This window comes from Diceros bicornis, chromosome 39 (assembly GCF_020826845.1).
Source record: "Diceros bicornis minor isolate mBicDic1 chromosome 39, mDicBic1.mat.cur, whole genome shotgun sequence".
Lineage (NCBI taxonomy): Eukaryota > Metazoa > Chordata > Mammalia > Perissodactyla > Rhinocerotidae > Diceros > Diceros bicornis.
Window position 1 is genome coordinate 18,994,982 of NC_080778.1, and position 21,722 is coordinate 19,016,703.

Below are 21,722 nucleotides of genomic sequence, written 5' to 3' on the forward strand. Positions count from 1 at the left end.
TCAAGAACGCATTTTGCTTTGCAAATCGAACCATCCTGCTCTCATCGGTGGTAGTTTTCTCGAGACCCCTGCTCCTGGCATGCAGAACCCATGTCGGATTCCTCCTAGGAGACCTCAACATTCAGCACGTTGGGGGCGCTCTCTCTTGTTAGGAGAGAGATCCTGGCAATATATCAACGCCCAGAATCAGATGCGGGGTTGGGGATCCTTGGCTCTGAGGAGCGCCAAAGAAAGGTGGCCAATCGTAGTAGCTCTGGGTGGGTTTTCCTAGAAGCCTCGGGCGCCGCGACACCTGTCTGGAGTCGGCCCCCTGGTGGGGCGTCTCCTCCCCGGAGTCTCCTGCTCATAGGCTTTTCCCTGGAGAGTGGGCGGCCCCTTGCCTGAGCGCAGAAACTCTTCCTACCTCCGCCCCTCCTCCTCCCCCTGCTCACCAGCCCTTCTCTTTGCCTCAGTCACTTCCTTCCTCAGCCTCTTCCTCCCTAGTGCGCTGGAGAGGATAGCCGGGTTGGCACCGACGTGCACCAGTTTTTCATCGGAAAAGAAAAGGAGGCGGAGAAGTGAGTGAGTCCCCGGGGAAGATGTGGCCAGGTGTAAAGGATGGACCTGGGCAGCGGCGGAGGCGCAGCCGCCGGGGGCATCGCGGGCGGGGGCTGAGGAGCCTCGGCCCGGAGCGCGCTCAGCTCAGCGGAGGGTATCGCCGGCCCGGGGCGGAGCCGGTGCCCGGGGAGCGGCGTGCGCCCCGCGGCCCCACCTCGCCCGCGGACTTCGGCGCTCGGCTCACGTGACGTTTGCCGGCCGGGGGCGGACCGGGAAGCGAGCGGGATGTCACGATTTTTCCCGCCGGGCAGCGTGTCCGCTTGGCACTTGGCTGGGGCTCGGGAGCCGATTCTGCAAACCTGGGCAGGGGAGGGCTGGGGTGAGGGGAGAGCCCCCCGAGGCACTGGGTGGCGCCCTCTCCGGCGCAGGCGGTGGGCGCGGCTCTGTGCGCTCCAGGGTGCATGTGGGGTGGGTGATGGGAGGGGACCCTAGGGGCTCGCGGAGCCCCCGGCCGGGTGTGTTTCTGTGGCCGGTTGGGGCGCTCGTCTGGCGGCGCGGGCGCGGGACTTGTCCAGACAAAGGCTTCCTGGACGCGGGCCTTCCCGGGAGGTCGCCCCGGGCCCGCCGTGCCACCCGGAACGGGGGCCGAGCCCCGCGCTCCCCAGCTCTGCCCCGGGGCCTTGGTGACCCTGAGACGTGCAGGGGATCCGTTCCGGGAAAGCTCCCCAACTTGGAGCCAGAATGACCAAATATGGAGTGTGTGCGCGCCGGCGAGGAAGCAGGAAGGACTGGGCATCCTTTGACCCGCTCCAGCTGCTAGTCAGGGACACGAAGGAGGGCCGGGAAAGGTGGCCGCCCTGGTGGGAGAGCTGGCTCCTGCTCCCTGACGCCCCCACTCCAGTAGGCTTTGTTCTTTGAACATTAGGAACTCTCTATGTAATGCCTCCCAACTTGAAAAAAATAACGATAGGGGCGTCCTTAAATCTGTTCTTCAGTGTCTATTGATGGTGGAGCATTTCAGCGCGTTCCGCTTCCTTCGTGCTTCCCACGCGCGGTGTCTAGTCCGTCACAGGCAGAGGGCCCCAGAAGCATCTGCCGGCGCCCCCCCTCGAGCCTCCTGTGGACGAGCTCTTTCTTCCCCTTGGACTTGCTCTGCTTCTGGTCTCTCCTCGTTGTTCGTGATGTTGCTGTCACTCCAGTCCCAGGCTTCTGTCCTTGTAAAATGTCCTGGGCCTTCCCATAACAATGAGTATTTTCCCCGTTGTCCCACTAAATAATAGATAAATCATGCCAAATGATGTGTGCGTCAGCAATAGTTTCTAAGCCTGTTATTTTCCTACTTGTAGGGGCCTGGGCAGGCAGCCTTTTCGCTTTATAATTGTTCTGCCTTAGTATTCAGGATATAATATTTCAAACAAACACAACTCACTATTATATTTAGTACAGTTTGTATAATAACCACCAAAGGAAAAAAGAAAAACAAAGCCAGAATGATGTGGTAGAAACAGCATTTAATTGTGGGAGTCCCTCTGAAGCAGTTTCATAATCCATAGAATGGGGATAAATACTTTGCAAGGTGCTTAGGATTACATGAATTAACATAGATAAGGAATCTCATGTGTAATTAATTATAAAGAAATGCTGGTTGCCTTCCCTTCTTAAAATTGGATGAACATACATCTGCTTAATATGATGAGGGTAGTCCCCCCTGCATAATAGTGGGATTTCCTCTTTGAGTCTCTTTGTTAAAGGAAAGCTGTGTCTCAAGTGTGCTGCCGGTGGTAGTTGGAAGGAGTGGAGAGTCATGTTAAAGAGATACATTTTCAGGGTAGGAGGAAATCGGAATCTGAGAATAGGAGAGACCGGAATCCCCTTGGATGTTTCATTCTCCTTCTATCCAGTGTGGGCTAATTTCCTCATCAGCCCTCAGGGATCCGTGTTACTTCTGCGTTAATGCTTCCAGTCACAGGGTGCAAACTTTAGTCATTGTTAGGCAGTTTTGATGGTTAGGTAAATTTTTTATTATATGGCTCCCAAATCTGCCTTTCTGTTATGTCTATCCATCCTACCCAATCAAGCAACTCAAAAGGAGACTATTCACATAAGTACAGAAAAGGAGTTTTAATTTTTAAAAAATAGTGCCAGGTCTTCTCTAGGCTAATTATATGGGTCGAGATTCTTTGGAGTGCAGGTGACAGAAATTCAATCAATCCAGCACAAGCAGAGCCAGGAAAGATAGACTGATTGATGGAACTGGAAAGTCTGGGGTCATATACAGGCTCAATCATTGTTATGTGGCTGGACTTTTCTTTGTGTTAGCTTTATTCCTGGCAAGCTCTTTCCATGTGGTAGCCATTTACATCAGGGCTATAAACCTACATCTTAGAACCCAGTAGGAAAGTGTTGTTTTACTAGTAGTTCTGGCAGAATCCCTGGGCTGAACCCATTGTTCAGGATAGGATCACTTCCTTATGCCCCAAACCAGTTCTTCTGGCTCTAAACCATTCTTGGAGTCCAGGGTGAGCCTCTACTCCAGATACATGGGTTTAGAGTGAGGAAGGAAAGGCTGGTGCCAGAATGGGGAAAGGGCTCCGGGCAGGCAAAAATGACACCTGTCCCCCACCCTGCCATTAACAGGTTTTTTCTACCATTATTCTCGTGGCATGTTTTTCAGTTGTGTCCTCTGGGTGTATTTTAGCTTTTCAGTGTCTCTTAAACAATGTCTTGAATTGAATATAATATTACAATTTCACTGACACAAGGTTCCTACTAAAAATTTTTTTTTTTTTATTGCAGTAACATTGGTTTATAACATTGTATAAATTTCAGGTGTACATCATTATACTTCTATTTCTGCATAGATTACATCATGTTCACCACCCAAATACTAATTATAACCCATCACCACACACATGTGCTGAATTATCCCTTTCGCCCTCCCCCCTCCCCCCTTCCCCTCTGGTAACCACCAATCCAATCTCTGTCTCTATGTGTTTGTTTATTGTTGTTATTATCTACTACTCAATGAGGGAAATCATACGGTATTTGCCCTTCTCCCTCTGACTTATTTTGCTTTGCATAATATCCTCAATGTCCATCCATGTTGTCACAAATGGCTGGATTTCATCGTTTCTTATGGCTGAGTGGTATTCCATTGTGTATATATACCACATCTTTATCCATTCATCCCTTGATGGGCACTTAGGTTGCTTCCAAGTCTTGGCTATTGTGAATAACGCTGCAATGAACACAGGGGTGCATGTATCTTTATGCAATGGTGTTTTCAAGTTTTTTGGATAAATACCCAGCAGTGGGATGGCTGGATCATATGGTAGTTCTATCCTTGATTTTTTGAGGAATTTCCATACTGTTTTCCATAGTGGCTGCACCAGTTTGCACTCCCACCAGCAGTGTATGAGAGTTCCCTTCTCTCCACATCCTCTCCAACATATGTTGTTTCCTTTCTTGTTAATTATAGCCATTCTGACGGGCGTGAGGTGGTATCTCATTGTAGTTTTGATTTGCATTTCCTTGATAGTTAATGATTTTGAACATCTTTTCATGTGTCTGTTGGCCATCTGTATATCTTCTTTGGAGAAATGTCTGTTCAGGTCTTTTGCCCATTTTTTAATTGGGTTGTTAGTTTTTTTGGTGTTGCGATGCATGAGTTCTTTATATATTTTGGAGATTAAGCCCTTATCAGATGTATGGTTTGCAAATATCTTCTTCCAATTGTTAGGTTGTCTTTTCGTTTTGTTGATGGTTTCTTTTGCTGTGCAGAAGCTTTTTAGTTTGATGTAGTCCCATTTGTTTATTTTTTCTATTGTTTCTCTTGCCTGATCAGACATGGTGCTTGAAAATATGTTGCTAAGACCGATGTCGAAGAGCGTACTGCCTATGTTTTCTTCTAGAAGTTTCATAGTTTCAGGTCTTACATTCAAGTCTTTAATCCATTTGGAGTTAATTTTTGTGTATGGTGTAAGGTAAGGGTCTACTTTCATTTTTTTGCATGTGGCTGTCCAGTTTTCCCAGCACCATTTGTTGAAGAGACTTTCTTTTCTCCATTGTATGTTCTTGGCTCGTTTGTCAAAGATTAGCTGTCCATAGATGTGTGGGTTTATTTCTGGGCTTTCGATTCTATTCCATTGATCTGTGTGTCTGTTTTTGTGCCAGTACCATGCTGTTTTGGTTACTATAGCTTTGTAGTATATTTTGAAATCAGGGAGTGTGATACCTCCAGCTTTGTTCTTTTTTCTCAGGATTCCTTTAGCTATTCGGGGTCTTTTGTTGTTCCATATAAATTTTAGGATTCTTTGTTCTATTTCTGTGAAAAATGTTGTTGGAACTTGGATAGGGATTGCATTGAATCTATAGATTGCTTTAGGAAGTATGTACATCTTAACTATGTTAATTCTTCCAATCCAAGAGCACGGAATATCTTTCCATTTCTTTGTGTTGTCTTCAATTTCTTTCAGCATTGTTTTATAGTTTTCGGAGTACACATCTTTCACCGCTTTGGTTAAGTTTATTCCTAGGTATTTTATTCTTTTTGTTGCAATTGTAAATGGGATGGTATTCTTAATTTCTCTTTCTGCTACTTCATTGTTAGTGTATAGAAATGCAACTGATTTTTGTATGTTGGTTTTGCATCCTGCAACTTTACCATATTCGTTTATTACTTCTAAAAGTTTTCTGGTGGATTCTTTAGGGTTTTCTATATATAAAATCATGTCTTCTGCAAATAGTGACAGTTTCACTTCTTCCTTTCCAATTTGGATCCCTTTTATTTCTTTCTCTTGCCTGATTGCTCTGGCTAGGACTTCCAGTACTATGTTAAATAGGAGTGGTGACAGTGGGCATCCTTGTCTGCTTCCTGTTCTTAAAGGGATAGCTTTCAGTTTTTCACCATTGAGGATGATATTAGCTATGGGTTTCTCATATATGGTCTTTATTATGTTGAGGTACTTTCCTTCTATACCCATTTTATTCAGAGTTTTTATCATAAATGGATGCTGTATCTTGTCAAATGCTTTTTCTGCATCTATTGAGATGACCATGTGATTTTTATTCTTCATTTTATTAATGTGGTGTATCACGTTGATTGATTTGCGAATGTTAAACCATCCCTGCATACCTGGAATAAATCCCATTGGATCATGGTGTATAATCTTTTTAACGTATTGTTGTATGCGATTTGCTAGTATTTTGTTGAGGATATTTGCATTGATGTTCATCAGTGATATTGGCCTGTAGTTTTCTTTTTTTGTGTTGTCCTTGTCTGGTTTTGGTATCAGGGTAATGTTGGCTTCGTAGAATGAGTTAGGGAGCTTCCCCCCTCCTCCATTTTTTGGAAGAGTTTGAAAAGGATAGGCATTAAGTCTTCTTTGAATGTTTGGTAGAATTCACCAGGGAAGCCGTCTGGTCCTGGACTTTTATTTTTGGGGAGGTTTTTGATTACTGTTTCGATCTCCTTACTGGTGATTGGTCTATTCTGTTTCGATCTCCTTACTGGTGATTGGTCTATTCAGATTCTCTACTTCTTCTTGATCCAGTTTTGGAAGGTTGTATGATTCTAAGAATTTATCCATTTCTTCCAGATTGTCGAATTGGTTGGCATATAGCTTTTCATAGTATTCTTTTATAATCTTTTGTATCTCTGAGGTGTCTGTTGTAATTTCTCCTCTTTCCTTTCTGATTTTACTTATTTGTGCCTTCTCTCTTTTTTTCTTGGTGAGTCTAGCTAAAGGTTTGTCAATTTTGTTGATCTTTTCAAAGAACCAGCTCTTGGTTTTATTAATTTTTTCTATTGTTTTTTTGGTCTCTATTTCATTTATTTCTGCTCTGATTTTTATGATTTCCCTTGTTCCACTGATTTTGGGCTTTGTTTGTTCTTCTTTTTCCAGTTCCTTTAGGTGCATTGTTAGATTGTTTATTTGAGATTTTTCTTGTTTGTTGAGATAGGCCTGTATTGCTATAAACTTCCCTCTTAGAACCGCTTTTGCTGTATCCCATACATTCTGGCATGTTGTATTTTCATTTTCATTTGTCTCCAGGTATTTTTTGATTTCTTCTTTGATTTCTTCGTTGACCCACTCATTGTTCAGTAGCATTTTGTTTAATCTCCATGTATTTGTGGCTTTTCCAATTTTCTTCCTATAGTTGATTTCCAGTTTCATACCGTTGTGGTCAGAAAAGATGCTTGGTATTATTTCAGTCTTCTTAAATTTATGGAGACTTGTTTTGTGGCCTAATATGTGATCAATCTTGGAGAACGTTCCATGTGCATTTGAAAGGAACGTGTATTCTTCGGTTTTTGGATGGAATGCTCTGTATATATCTACTAGGTCCATCTGTTCTAGTGTGTCATTTAAGGCCAATGTTTCCTTATTAATCTTCTGTTTGGATGATCTATCCGTTGGTGTAAGTGGAGTGTTAAAGTCCTCTGCTATTACTGTGTTACTGTCTATTTCTGTTTTTATGTCTGTTAATAATTGCTTTATATATTTAGGTGCACCTACATTGGGTGCGTAGATATTTACAAGTGTTATATCCTCTTGTTGGATTGTTCCTTTGATCATTATGTAATGCCCTTGTCTCTTTTTACAGTTTTTGTTTTAAAGTCTATTTTGTCTGATATGAGTACTGCTACCCCAGCTTTCTTTTCATTGTCATTTGTGTGGAGTATCTTTTTCCATCCCTTCACTTTCAGTTTGTGAGTGTCTTTAGGCCTGAAGTGTGTCTCTTGTATGCAGCATATATATGGGTCTTGGTTTTTTATCCATTCAGCCACCCTATGCCTTTTAATTGGAGCATTTAGTCCATTGACGTTTAAAGTAGCTATTGATAAGTATGTACTCACTGCCATTTTTTAACTTTTGTTTTTTTTCCTCAGTGTTTTAGTAGTCCTTCTCTGTTCCTTTCTCCTTCTATACAGAATTGATAGTCTCTTTAGTTTGACCTCTATCTGAAAGCTCTACTCTTTAACTCCCCTCCTCCCTACTTTTATGTTTTTGATATCACATCTAACCTCATTTTTGTGCATTTGTATCCATTACATTCTTTTTTTTTTTTTTTTTTGTGAGGAGATCAGCCCTGAGCTAACATCCGCCAATTCTCCTCTTTTTTTGTTTTTTTTGCTGAGGAAGACGGCCCTGGGCTAACATCTGTGCCTATCTTTCTCCACTTTATATGGGACGCCGCCACAGCATGGCTTACCAAGCAGTGCGTCGGTGCGCGCCCGGGATCCGAACCAGCGAACCCCGGGCCGCCGCAGCGGAGCGCGCGCACTTAACCGCTTGCGCCACCGGGCCGGCCCCTGTATCCATTACATTCTTATCATGGAAATAGATAATTTTTCCTATTTGTGGTCTTCTCTTTTTCCCTTAAATCAGTCCCTTTAACATTTCTTGTAGCACTGGTTTCTTGTTGACGAACTCCTTTAGTTTTTGCTTGTCTGGGAACTTTTTGATCTCTCCTTCCATGTTGAATGATAACCTTGCTGGGTAGAGTATTCTTGGCTGTAAGTTTTTCCCTTTTAGCACTTTAAATATATCATGCCACTCTCTTCTAGCCTGTAAGGTTTCTGCTGAGAAGTCAGCTGATAGCCTTATGGGGTTTCCTTTGTATGTAACTTGACTTTCTCTTGCGGCTTTTAGGATTCGCTCTTTATCTTTAATTCTGGACATTTTGATTATGATGTGTCTTGGTGTGGGCCTCTTTGGGTTTATCTTGTTTGGGGCTCTCTGTCCTTCCTGTACCTGGATATCAGTCTCCTTCCTTAGGTTAGGGAAGTTTTCATCTATTATTTCTTGAAACAGATTCTCTGCCCCTTTGTCTCGCTCTTCTCCTTCCGGGACACCTATAACACTTGATGTTGTCCCAGAGGTCCCTTAGACTGTCCTCACTCTTTTTAATTCTTTTCTCTTTTACCTGGTCAACTTGGGTAATTTCTTCTAGTCTTTCGTCCAGCTTGCAGATCCGTTCTTCTGTATCCTCTAGTCTGCTTTTGAGTCCCTCTAGTGAATTTTTCATTTCCAGTATTGTATTTTTCATTTCTGATTGGTTCTTTTTTATATCTTCCATTTCTTTCTTGACATTCTCACTGAGTTCATCTGTTCTTCTCCCCAGATCAGTGAGCATCCTTAACACTCTTTGTTTGAACTCTCTGTCAGGTAGGTTGCTCATTTCTGTTTCACTTAGTTCCTTTTCTGGGGTTTTGTCCTGTTCCCTTACTTGGAATGTATTCCTTTGCCTCCTCATTTTGCCTCTTTCCCTGTGCTTGTGTCTACGTATTAGGTGGGTCAGCTACGTCTCCTGCTCTTGAATAGGTGACCTTATGTAAGTGATGCCTTAGGAGGCTTCCAGTGTGCTTCCCTCAGTTCTCAATGTTCCAGGGGTGACCCCTATGTGGGCTACATGTGTCCTTCTGTTGTGGCCTGTTTGCTATCCCTGTAGATGCCCAGGGAGGCCAAGTTATGCTTCTGGCCAGCTGTTGTAATGCTCAGCTGCTTGTAGTTGTTGTGGGCCCTTCAGTCTCTTTATCAGGTGTGGGGAGCCACAGCACAGTTGGCTGCAAGTTCTAATACCACATTTGTGTTGCAGTATTTTTTTTAAGTGAGTAGGCCCCCAGCATGGCAGGTTGTTAGGCTCAGGGCCTTACAATTGCTATAAGTCTCCAGCCTTTAGGTCTCTTGTCAGCTCTCTGAGGATTGCAGCTGGGTGGGGCTGGCCTCAGGCACAGGAGCACCCAATTGTTTCAGGCTTTGGAAGGTGGGGCAAACCCCCTATGTGGGTCTTTGAGAAGCAAAGTCTTCTGCAGCTGACAAGCCTTGCCACTCACAGGTCCACACACACAGTCAACACAGTCCTGCCCCGTGTGTGCGCCCTGACCTCCCGAAGCGGACCCAGTCTCTCTACGGCGGGAGCCCCACACACTCCACCACCGCCCCACACTCTCCACCCGCTTCTTGTGCACACTCTGCCCCGCTGAAGTTGGCTCAGTTGCCAGGCTGCAGAGAATCCAGTCACCAATCTATGCAGGCCCACGAGTTGCCCCAGGGCTTGTTGTTGGGTGGGGCCAGTCTCTAGGGTGGGCTGCCTGCCCTGGCTGAGCTGGATTAAATTGGTGCTCTAGCGGGTGGGGCAGACCCTGGGCTAGCAGGCCTCAGGGAGAACTCCTATGGCGTCTGTGTCAGCACACCCACACCAGGCCACAACAACGGCCGCCACCAATGTCCCAGTCCCTGGAGAGGTCTCACCCCTCACCGAGATGCACTCAGGGCCTATTAGGTGAGTCTCTTTTCACCACAGCACTGTGCACCTTTCTTTCTGGTGATTTTAGGTTGCTTTCTGAAACGGGTGAGTTTGCGTGTGGGCCCTTTAAGAGCCGGTTTTAGTTTCTTTGTGAACCGGGTTTTCTGGGGGTGCTCCCCAATGTTTTAGTAGCAGGCACAGTCAGATATTATGCCGCTGGTCTCGATTGTGCTGGGTCCACAAAATGCCCACAGCGGGGGGCGCTCCCGGCTCAGGGCCCCGCGCATCCAGGGGGGCTGCGTACCTGTGAGCTGCTCCCGGCGGCCGTGAAGCTGGCGGCTCGTGAAGGCGGCGTTTTTCTCTCCAGAAGGGAGTCTCTGCCTCTTCCACCTCAGTTAGGATTGTCCTTTGTTGCAGGAGTTCCTCTCATCCAGTTCTCAGTTCTGTCTCAGGGGTAATTTTTCCACGAGTAGTTGTAAACTGGCTGTGTCCGCGGGAGGAGGTGAGTTCAGAGTCTGCCTACGCCGCCATCTTGACTTTAATCCCCTACTAAAATTTTTGATATTGTGTTTTATGTAGATGCATTAACCTAAGATGTTGCATTTTATTGCAATACAAGCTTCTTAAATTATAATATTCACACAAATCATGTAGCCGATGGCAGTGGTGGTATTAATTATTAGCTGATAGAAAATCTGGGGTCCCAATCAATATCATTTAAACAGAGATGTCGTTCTTATTTTTAAAAGCTACTAGGAATTAGTTAATATGTCTGAATAAAGTTGTCTCTTCCAAATCATTACCCGAAAGTAAACCCTATACACACCTTCACTTCTTTAGTCCCTTATAGGATTTGGAAAACTTATGATTTGAAAACCGACTGAATTGAAGCACATTCTGCCTAGTTGTTCGTATTTTCTGACCGCCCCCCCCCCCCCCGTTGTTTTCACTGTAAATTACTGCCTTCTTATGGAAATGCTTCTTCCTTTACTTCTTCCACCCAACATGGTTGGGGTTCTCTCATCCACCTCCCCCTGCGCTTTCCTGTTTCTGGCTGGTGTTTCTCTCCTCTCGCTTCTGGTGGGTGATTGCCAGGCCTCTTTACCTTCCTTTTTCTGTCTCTGACTCCCCTCTACGCTCCAGTGGCATCAGCAGCTCTGCAGCAACTCCCATGGGTGGACTGCACCCCCTCTCATGCCTCTGCTCGTTTTTCAGTCCGTGAAGCCAATATTTATTGAACCTCTATTCTTGGTGCCAGATGTAGTCCAGTAGTGAGAGCATTCCAGTCAGATTCCCGCATAGAAGAGCTCCCTGTCTCGTGGTGAAAGCTAAGAAATTGGTAATTCCAGTCAAGGGAAATGAAGAGGGTGCGCAGTGCTCTGGGAGCCCACAGTGGGGGAGCTCTCCCACTCCAGCATGTCACAGAAGGCTTCCTGGAGGAACTTATATCTAAGCTGGGACTGGATGTGTGGGAATTAGTCTCAAGGAGGAATAGTGATAGTCTGGGTCGAAGACACAGTATGTGTGAAGGCTGGAGGTGAGAAAGTGAGGGGCATTTGAGGAATAAAATGAAGCCCCATGCATCTGCAGCCTGGAGATCAAGCGGGTAGAGTGGAGGAGGCTGGAACGGTGGGCAGCACCCAGCCCGTGGAGGACCTAGTGAGCAGAGCCGGGTTGTACTGGACATTGTCTAGGGAAGGACACAGTGCCCCTGTAGGAGACCCAGAAGTCATCATTGCACTGACCTGGGGTATTAAAATTCCTTTTGTATGGATCTGCCTTCCCCACTGGACTGCAGGCTTCCGGACGGGAGGGAGTGGGTCGGTTTATCTTGGTACCCCCAGCTCCTAACTTAGGCCTGCCCCAAGTGTGCTGCACTTGCTCCTTCGCTTCTGCATCTGCTCTTCTCCGTGCATAGAACACCCTTTCCCAGCTGTCTCCCTGGTCCACTCCTCCCCGCTGACCTCCATGAAACCTTCTGTGGCTTCCTCCTTTCTGCTCCCATAAAGCCTTGGACCCACCACTCACAGAGTGCTGTCACATAGCTGTTCATTCCAGGCCTTTCTCTCCTTCTGGACTGTGTGTTCCCTGAGGGCAGGTCCTGTGTCACTCGCCTTTGTATTTTTATTGGTGAGCAGAGCACCATGAAGAGGACAGGCTTAGAATTAAAAGTGGGTGCAAGGAAAAAATGGCCGCATTCTCCCCATTCTGAAACCAAACTCAGTGGGTTCATCTCTTGGTGAGTGCAGAGCGGAAAAGCACAACCAAGGCAGAAGTAGGTGAAGAAACAGGTTTATTGCTTGCTCAAGCAATGGAGAACACCTGGGATATTTCCCAGCACAGTGTCTCCCTGAGCTCAGTGCAGGGCTCCCCCTCTTGATACACGAGAGAGCAGAGGATAACAGGTTTCTTTGTAACAACTGGGCTCATTTCCAGCGCATGCTAGCAGGTAAATATACTACTACATACATCACATGATCTGAAAATGGCTGCTTTGACCCTTCCAGAGGAGGAGAATTTAAGATGCTAATGAGTTTAAGGTAACTTTAGGACGCTTGGAGCTGGAACATTTTGCAGGGGTTTTGCTGCAAATGTGTGAATTTCTCTACAAAAGAGCAACATTTGCAAAACAGGGATATCAATTTCTGTAAAACAGAACACATAGTTTCTTCTTGTCTGAAAAACATTTGGCAGATGTGTTAGTTATTGATCAGATCCTCAGTAACCCTTTCTTTGCCTGGCTCACTGGTTACCAATGGTCTCTCTATTGTAAGAGTGAGGTTAGCCCAGAGGGGCAGTTCTAAAGATAGAGGGAAAATAGAGGTACTCTAGTGCCTTGTGCATCACACAAGTATTTTTAGGAAGAGGGGCGTGGTCAATTAATAATGAAAAATGCTACATGAAATAAAGGATTTTGGATTTGTCAAGCTGTGCTTAATGGACTGTAGAAATGGTAATAATACAGACTTATTTTTTCCTCTCTCAGGCAGCAATGAATGTGGATCACGAGGTTAACCTCTTAGTGGAGGAAATTCATCGTCTGGGTTCAAAAAGTAAGTATTATAACACAGATACAGTATTTCTTCTGAGTTTAGCTCAGAGCAGGTAGGATCTTCTTCTTTGGGAGAAGCCTGTGAATGGGGTCACCCAGGGCTTCAGGACACAGTTATGGCAGCTCTGCCCTCGGTCCCAGTCATAACTGCTCTCACCCTTGAAGTGGTATCTGGGGACACAGAGCTATTGGGGTATAGTGATTTGATGCAAAGAATGGTTTAGATATTTCATTACCCTTTGAAAGGAAAGAAATTGCTATGCTTCTCTAATCAGGCTGCATTGAAGTCTGGTAATTGAATCATGTTCTAATTTTTATTTGTCACACTATTAAAATTCATTTTTTCTGCTTTATTCCGCCACCATTTTGCAAACTTCCAAATAACTAGGGACTCAGATTGAAATTATACTAAATTGTCTTTATTTGCTCCAAATTTTTAAGTTTTGTATAATCAGGTATTTATGTACCTATAACTAAAAGAAACCATCTTTTAGGTAGTTTTTTTTAAAGTCAGCTTTTTCTTCAGCAGCTTATGAGCAGCTACCATGAGATCTTACCATGAGACTTGTAAAATTGGTAGTATTAGTGCCCTTCTCCGAAGCGTTCATGAAAGTAACTATTATGCTTGTAGCTTTAGGTATCTGTACATCTCAGCAAGACAGGCAAGAGTTTGGGGAGTATTTTGAAAATTGTAAGAGCAATAGACATATTCAGCAACGGCTAGGGTAATGGAACACAAAGGTTTAAAATTACATCATGTGAGTGAAAAACAGCTTTTAAAAGAACCTCATAAGAGTTGTTTTGTCATTGTAGCTTGATTCTTCTTACTTATAGCTCTGTCTGCTCGTGAATCGCAAATCATTTGAAATAACAACACTTTGAAAATTCCATTAAGCGATTAGTATCAGATGTCCCGTCTATCAGTTTTCTATTGCTGCAGTAACGTTACCACAAACTTAGTGACATAAAACAACACATTTAACATCTTAACAGGATGTAGGGTTGGAGTCTGTCTTGGACCATTTGGACTGCTGTAACAAAATACCACAGACTGGGTGGCTTACAAACAGCAGAAATTTATTGCTCATAGTTCTGGAGGCTGGAAGCCTGAGATCTAGGTGCCAGCATGGGCAGGTTCAAGTCTTCTTCCGAGTGGCAGACTTTGTATCCTCACATGGTGGAAGGGGCTCTGGAGTGCTTTGCAGCCTCTTGTATAAGGCGTTAATCCTTATGACTCATGACTTTTATGTTCTTACACCTTCGTGACGTTAGCATTTCCCAAAGGCCCTACGTACTAATACTGATACCAAACCAAGTGTGCTCGCCTCCTGCTGAGTTAAATAAGACTCTATACCAGTGGAAGTTGTCTCACAAAGTAAAGTGTATTTGCAGCAAATAGGAGGCCATGAGGAATCACTTCGAAAGTCATGGTATCCCCGAACAAAGCGGAACAGGGACTTTTATTTGGTTGGGTAATGAATATTCAAAAGGGAGAGGCAGGTGTTCACTTGCACAGGCTCAGTTGGAGAACGTGCTTCCACATAATGAGGCCTAAGCTCCTCCTGGAGAGATCTGTGCATTAAAAACAAGGCAAAGGTCATGGGCATAGCTCTTGTGGTGAGGCTTGGTCAGTTTCAGGATGGCTGGTGGTTACATCTCCTTAATATACAAAAGGAAAAGAAACAACTTGGAAAAACAGTTAATTACTTCCAAACCCACCTTAGAGTTTCTCGAGGCCCCTAGTTGGTGACAATATCATCACCTTTCGTGGTTAGGATTTCAACATATGAAGTTGAGGAGGGATACAAACACTCAGACCATAGTAGAGTCTGCTAAGGGTCTCCCTAGGCTAAAATCAAGGTGATGGCAAGATGCATTCCTTTCGGGAGGCTCTAGAGAATCTGTTTCCTAGCTTTTTTCTAGCTTCTAGAGGCAACCTGCCTCCCTTGACTCCTGGCCCCTTTCTCCATCAAAGCTGGCGAGAGCTGGTTGAGTGCTCACATTGCATCCCTCTGACCTCCTCCTCTGCCTCCCTCTTCCATTTTACGGATTACATTGGGCTCCCCCAGATAGTCCGGGATAATCTCCCTATTTCAGGGTCCTTAATTTAATCACACCTGCAGAGTCCCATTTGCCATGTAAGGTAATGTATTCTTGGGTCCTGGGGATTAGGACATGAATATCTTTGGGGCCATTATTCTTCCTATAACCTCCCCTTTTTGGTTTTCCTTAGTCACTATTTCTACATCAGACTTGAGTCATCATCGCTGAAATATATCAAGAAAAGATAAACCAGGCATAGAAAAGTTGGTGTGGACTCAAGCACCAACTGAGTTTAATCATATGATCAGTTATTGTTTGTTGAGCATCTCTATATGCCAAGCACTGTGTAGGGACAAGTGACATCATGTGTTCCTGTTCCTCAAGGATCTTACTACTTAGATAAGAAAAATAGATTAAAAATCTAGGAGGCAATTATCAGAAAAAATGTATGCTAAATTGTGAAGTGCTGACATTCAGTTCAGCATGGTCCCAGAGAGACAGATTACTGGAAGCTGTGGTAGTAAAGCCTTGACTATCAGGTAAAACTTGGAAGTGTAGGGCAGGTCAGTTTAGGAGGAAATGCATGAGCTGAATTTGGGAGGTTCGTCGAGAACCCTGAGGAGACAGTAGAGGATGTAATTTACTTAGTGCCCCAGTCAGACCAAGGATCAGTCTTTCCTAACCCCGTTTTTCTCCCACCCACCTCACCACACCCGCTAGATGAAAGTTTGGTGAGTCTTTTTTTTTTTTTTTTGTGAGGAAGATCAGCCCTGAGCTAACATCCATGCCAATCCTCCTCTCTTTGCTGAGGAAGACTGGCTCTGAGCTAACATCTATTGCCAATCCTCCTCCTTTTTTTCCCTTTTTCTCCCCAAAGCCCCAGTAGATAGTTGCATGTCATAGTTGCACATCCTTCTAGTTGCTGTATGTGGGACACGGCCTCAGCATGGCTGGACAAGCAGTGCGTCGGTGCGCGCCCGGGATCCAAACCCCGGGCCGCCAGTAGTTGAGCATGAGCACTTAACTGCTAAGCCACGGGGCTGGCCCCCTAGTGAGTCTTGTTTTCAATAGCGCTGCCCCTCCCTGTGTTCATCGTTTCTTCGTTCCCAATTTCTCCTGAGCCCTGTGAGGTCCTGTTACTCTTGGGAGTAGTACTCTTGTTTGCATTGTTAAAGGTATTAAAGATGTATTTCCAAAGATTTGTAGGATTTTCTTCTCTCGTAGATCTTTCTCCATGTCAGCTTAGTGTTTCTCGGTCAGATTCAATTGCATTTAAAAGCCTGCCTCTACATCCCTAGCAGTGTTATTATTCTACTAGGTCAGACTGAACCTGTGCTCCAAAATTAGCACCTTTACAAACTGGAAGACTACAAAGTAATGATGATAACTTCTTTAAGGATGAAAATATTCGAACACTGCCTCTTCACCAGGTCTCCCTGACTTACCCGTTTTTGGTAATAGGTGACGTAGGAGTTGGAAAGTGTCTCTGGAGATATGTGATCTACTGACATGTTATGGTTAATTATTTAAGTAGTGTCTGGAATAATTTTAACTAAGTTAAGATTTAGATTCATCATATTTAGACTAAATATGATGTATTAGCTGAAGTCAGAAATTGATGAATTTACTTTTATCTGTTTTTTTTAAATAAAACTCTTTAAAGTCTCTCATTTTTCATCCAGTGGAAAAAAATTAAGTGGATAAAGATTATTTGGAGACTTAAATTCTTTCATTCAACAAATATCTCTTGAGTGCTTCCTTTGTGCTTAAGAGCTGGAGATGTGAAAATAAACAAAACTCTGGCTCAGCCCTTGTGGGTCTCTCTAGATAGCGGGAAGACAGACAGACAAACCGGAAGCATGTATTGGGAAGTGGCTGAGAGCATGAATCCCAGCTCCTCCACATACTTGCTGTGTGACCTCGGGGACATCACTAAACTTTTCTGTGCCTTGGTTTTCTTATTTGTATAATAATAATACTCTATTTCAATGATTCAAAGACACTTTTTTCACACTTTGAAATCTCTGAAATAAGGATGTATCTCCTAATGGTGCGCTGTAGTTAAATTGGCAGTTTAATTGGAACATAAAATAATTGTCCTTCTTGCAATCAATTGTATCTGCTCTTTGATGAAATGAGAATTGAGTTTTATGACTATAAAGTGCATCGAACCATTCTAGCAACATAGCAAGTACTCAGTAAATGTTAACTATTATGACTGTAACTGATGATGAGTGCTTTGATAGCTCTATCTTCAGTTTTATAAGAAGAGCTATTAACTTGACTGAGAGAATCATGGAGGACTTCTCAGAGAAGGTGACATTTGAGTCCATTCTTGAAGGAAAAGAATTTAGCTAGGGAAAGGGGTGTGGGATGCTGGGCAGATGGCTCAACATGGGCAAAATTGCCAAGGCAGGATCTCGTACGTCATCTTGGGACACAGGTTGTTCATTTTGAGTGGTTCAAAAGGTGCATGGAGCGACATGGCAGGAGACAGGTAAGAGATGAGTGCGAGGGCCAGAGGCTGAAGAGTCTTATCACTGAGGCCACAGGCTTCACTTTATTTTGAAGGTGACAATCCCATTGAAAGATTAAAATAGAAGAATATCAATCAAGTTTGCATCTTAAAAGGTTTCATCCACATTTTTTATTCTGCATCAATATGGAGGATGTATTGAGGGGTGAAAATGGAGAAAGGGAGGCTCGTACGGAGTCTTGAGAATCAACTCGGGCCTGGACCAAGCACTTAATTGTCCGTGGAGAGGAGAGGCCAGAGCTACAGAAGATACAAAGAAGGTGGGCTCACTTGTGAGACTGAGGGGTGAGTGGGCAGGGGAACTCCAGGAGTTCAAGGGTGCTCCAAATGTAGCGCTCAAGTTTCTGGTGTTGGTGCCTCTAAAGAATTTCATGTGAGCTCAGCATTTCCCATATGCCAGGCGCTCTCTAATTCCTTGACTTATATTCTATCTTTGAATCCTCACAACAACCCCATGAGGAGTGTTTTTACCTTCATTCTAGGGCTGAGGTCATGGCAGCTCAGAGAGCTTGGAGGACCTGCCCTGGGTAACCCAGCAGCTCCGCTTATTTCTGGAATCAGTGAAAGTTTCTTGTTGCAAACAGAGGGGCGTGCTGCTAGGAGTTTAAAAAGTGAAGAGGTCCATCTTTGCTTTCCAGGCCAAGCGTGGTCAGATTCTCTGTTTTCCTTTGCAAACTTATTTCCTTTTTCCTCTCATCTTAGATTGAAGTAAATTGGTCACTCTGGTCACTGCTCCCCCAGACACTGACTTGCTTCCCTGCACATGAGGCTGGGCACACCCGCATTTCTCTCTCAGACTGAGCCCGTGATCACTGTGGGCGGGCTCGGCGTGGGCGTGTGCCGGGCACTGCGCCATGTGCATTACAGCTGTGTCCGCCAACAGCCCTGTGCAGGAGCCATGAAGATCCCCATTTACAGATGAGGAAACTGAGGCTCAGGGAGCTTAAGCACATTGCCCAAGGCCAAACAGCTATCAGGAGATTTCAGCGGAGGGTTGTCAGGTATTTAACAGGCCCCACGTTACACTCCCCTTGCAAGTCCAGAACAGGTGCCCTCCTTCACCAAGTCTTCCCTTACCCCTCTGGCCATGGTCAGTGCGCCCTACACACTGGAGGACAGGTTGAATTTCCACTCACTTGATGTCCACATACATGCAGCTTTGTGCTGTTGCTTTACTTGCTACGTGTTTATTTCTTATTTCTTCGTGGGGACTGAAGACATTTCTTTGACAGCTAGAAAATGGTTCTGTCATTCCTCTTGTCTTCCTCCAGCGCCAGCACAGTGCTGTCCTCACGTAAGGCTTCCCTCAGCCTCAAGGTGGACATTCTGGTAGGGGCGCACCAGAACTCAAGAACCCTTGGCCAAGGAGTGCTCCCCTCACCGCTGGAGCCCTCTTCTTGACAGTGGGCGCAGCTTTGGGAGGGAAGAACGTGGGGTTCTGCTGAGGACGGGGTCCGGGGCTCAGCCAAGTGGATCAAAGGAATCAGCCATCAATGGAGAGGTGTCCCAGATCACTCTTATCTCCTCATTTCCAGTTGATTGATTTTTAACCAAAGATCCATCTTTTGTTGACCTTACTTGTTTAAAAAACAGACTTTGTTTTTTTTTGAGCAGTTTTAGATTTACAATAAAATCGAGAGGAAAGTGCAGAAATTTCCCATATACCTCCTACCCCCCCACATGCATAGCCTCCCCCATTATCAACTCTCCCACCAGAGTGGTACATTTTTTACAACTGACGAACCTACATGGACACATCATCATCACCCACAGTCCACAGTTCCCATTATCGTTCACTCTTGGTGTTGGACAAATTCAGAATGACATGTGTCTACCATTATAGTAGCATACAGAGTATTTTCACTGCCCTAAAAATCTGTGCTCTGCCTGTTCATCTCTCTCCCCACCCCAACCACTGCAAGCCGCTGATCTTCTTACTTAGTTTTATCTTTTCCATAGGTTTGCCTTTTCCAGAATATTCTATAGTTGGAATCATACAGCATGTAGCTTTTTCAGTTTGCCTTCTTTCACTTAATATGTATTTAAGGTACCTTCATGTATTTTCATGGCTCGATAGCTGGTTTCTTTTTAGTGTTTACCTCAGTTTTTAACATCCATGTTAAAAACTTGCCTCCAAACTAGATAATCTAAGGATCTTGGTGAATACAGATTTCTTCATTTGTAAGGTCACCACTCCCTCCCTGGGGGTTCTGAGTGCATTCTGAACACACACTAGAGAAACACTGCCCTTGACCCAGGGTTTCTCTTGCATTTGTTATTTTTGTTAATTCAACAACTAACATAACAATTAAAAAAGTCAAAATTCAGACAGAGAGGAATTGGTTCACAGTGGTAGCACTAAAACACATTCACTTTTTATAAATTTCTTGGTTCTCTTCCACACATCCTCTGGATGATACTAAGGCTAGGAGGTGCATAATACATTGTATTTATTCCATCACTTTTTGGATCTGGCAGGAGGTTACATTGAATTTATGACTATTAAATTGTAATCTTGGTTCACCTAGTTAGATGTTTATTAAAGATGATGTAAATCTGCCATACATGGGGGCGAGAAACAGACTTTGCATTGGCTAACATTGTATTTTCTCAAATTAGATGCTGATGGGAAGTTAAGTGTGAAATTTGGGGTCCTCTTCCAAGATGACAAATGTGCCAACCTCTTTGAAGCATTGGTAGGAACTCTCAAAGCTGCAAAACGAAGGAAGATTGTCACATACCCAGGAGAGCTACTTCTGCAAGGTGTTCATGATGATGTTGACATTATATTGCTGCAAGATTAATGTGGTTTGCATATCTTTGTTTATTGTTATTTTTTGTTGCTGGTAAACTGGAATATTAAGTCAAAGGGCAAACATATGAACATACTTAATGTATTTTTATAGAACTTTGTAAACAAAAGGAGACTCATTTCAGAAGTCTGTCCTTTTTTATATCTTGAAAGAGAATTTATGTATGACACTGTAAAATAAATATAACCTATCATTTTTCTCAGGAATCTGGTTGGAAAATATAGGCACTGAGGCTTTTTTTAGTGTGGGTGCAAGAGTGCTTGTTTCATAAATCATTCTTAGACAATTTCTACACATACTTGACATTCTGTGAAAGCAAGAAGTAAACTGAAGACCAGCTCCCACAAGGAACGTTATAACGTTTACGTAATAAAAACATGTAACTGTCTTAAAATTGCCTTATTGCCTTATTTTGTCATTTAAGATTTATGTGCCTCTCAGAATCCAGTGTTTGCATCAAGATTAGGTAACTGCAGTAAAAGTTATTGCAATTTGAAGAAAAATTCTCTTCAAACTACAGAATCAAAAAGTCGGCCAGCTTAGTGGCATGGTGGTTAAGTTCGTGCGCTCTGCTTCGGTGGCCCAGGGTTCGCAGGTTTGAATCCCGGGCACAGACTGATGCATCACTCATCAAGCCGTGGTGTGGCAGCATCCCACATACAAAATGGAGGAAGGTGGGCACAGATGTTAGCTCAGAACCAGTCTTCCTCACACACAAAAAAAAGTAGGGATGGTTAGTGTTATGATTGGGCCCCATAAAAAGTGATGATTTTGATGCCTATTATGTGCTTACCACTGAGTTAGGGGACAGGCAAAAAAAAGTAACCTAAAAACTTCACTTTGCAGTTGGATTGATTAGACCCACCTGAAATGGTACAGGATTGTCTCTAATTGCATGTTGCAGCCTACAGTACAGAACTGAAAATGGTACAGAATCTCAAGGAGGCTAAGATCCGGGAAAGCCATGATGATTGGAAAAGGTACCATAGAGGCGACCGAATTTGCATGGCTGGAGCTGGTTACCCAGAGGGAAAAAGATGGGACCAGGGAGGGTGATGACAGATGATGGGACAGGTAATGGTAAGGCAGAGGGACATGGATTAGCAAGGCCTGACCTTGTGAAAGGGAGGGTGTCAGGTTGATGGGAATGTTAGAGAGAGCCAGGATTCTGATTGGATAGTTAAGGTAGAACCTGGGGAGCCAGGGAGAGGAGTTGGAACAGAAATAGGAGCAGGGATGTTCCCTGAGGACAGTCGTGTGGAGTGAAGGTAGCTCTAGCCCTAGTAACTAGGGTGGACCATAGAGAGTAAGCTGCAGTCAGACAAGCCAGCTGGAACGTTGCCCCAGAATCTCAGGGGTGGTGATAATGGAAAGGCACTCCAAGCATATGTTTAAGGAAACTGAACCTCTGTCATCTGTACCCTTTCTATTGTGACAGGATCCCCGTTCAAGCTAGACTAAACAACAGAATTCACTGGCACTTCCTAGT

General features: G+C 44.2%; 1 protein-coding gene across 2 annotated transcripts; it reads left to right on the forward strand.

Moving 5' to 3' along the window:
- The first annotated feature begins 448 nt into the window (after positions 1 to 448).
- ABRACL (ABRA C-terminal like) lies at positions 449 to 20,631 on the forward strand. Of its 2 annotated transcripts, none has more exons than XM_058534167.1 (3): positions 449 to 557; positions 12,776 to 12,842; positions 20,040 to 20,631. In XM_058534167.1, the coding sequence occupies exons 2-3, from the start codon at positions 12,782 to 12,784 to the stop codon at positions 20,222 to 20,224; spliced, it is 246 nt and encodes an 81-aa protein (XP_058390150.1). In that variant the 5' UTR covers positions 449 to 557; positions 12,776 to 12,781; the 3' UTR covers positions 20,225 to 20,631. The 2 variants fall into 2 exon arrangements, with proteins under 2 accessions (XP_058390150.1, XP_058390151.1); XM_058534168.1 differs by having other exon boundaries at positions 450 to 561.
- The last annotated feature ends 1,091 nt before the right edge of the window (positions 20,632 to 21,722 follow it).

Bases quoted from the DNA above. Each gene is read 5' to 3' on its own strand.
- ABRACL (XM_058534167.1), top strand. From the start codon at position 12,782: ATGAATGTGGATCACGAGGTTAACCTCTTAGTGGAGGAAATTCATCGT. The intron at 12,843-20,039 runs GTAAGTATTATA...TTCTCAAATTAG, and splicing joins TCATCGTCTGGGTTCAAAAA to ATGCTGATGGGAAGTTAAGT.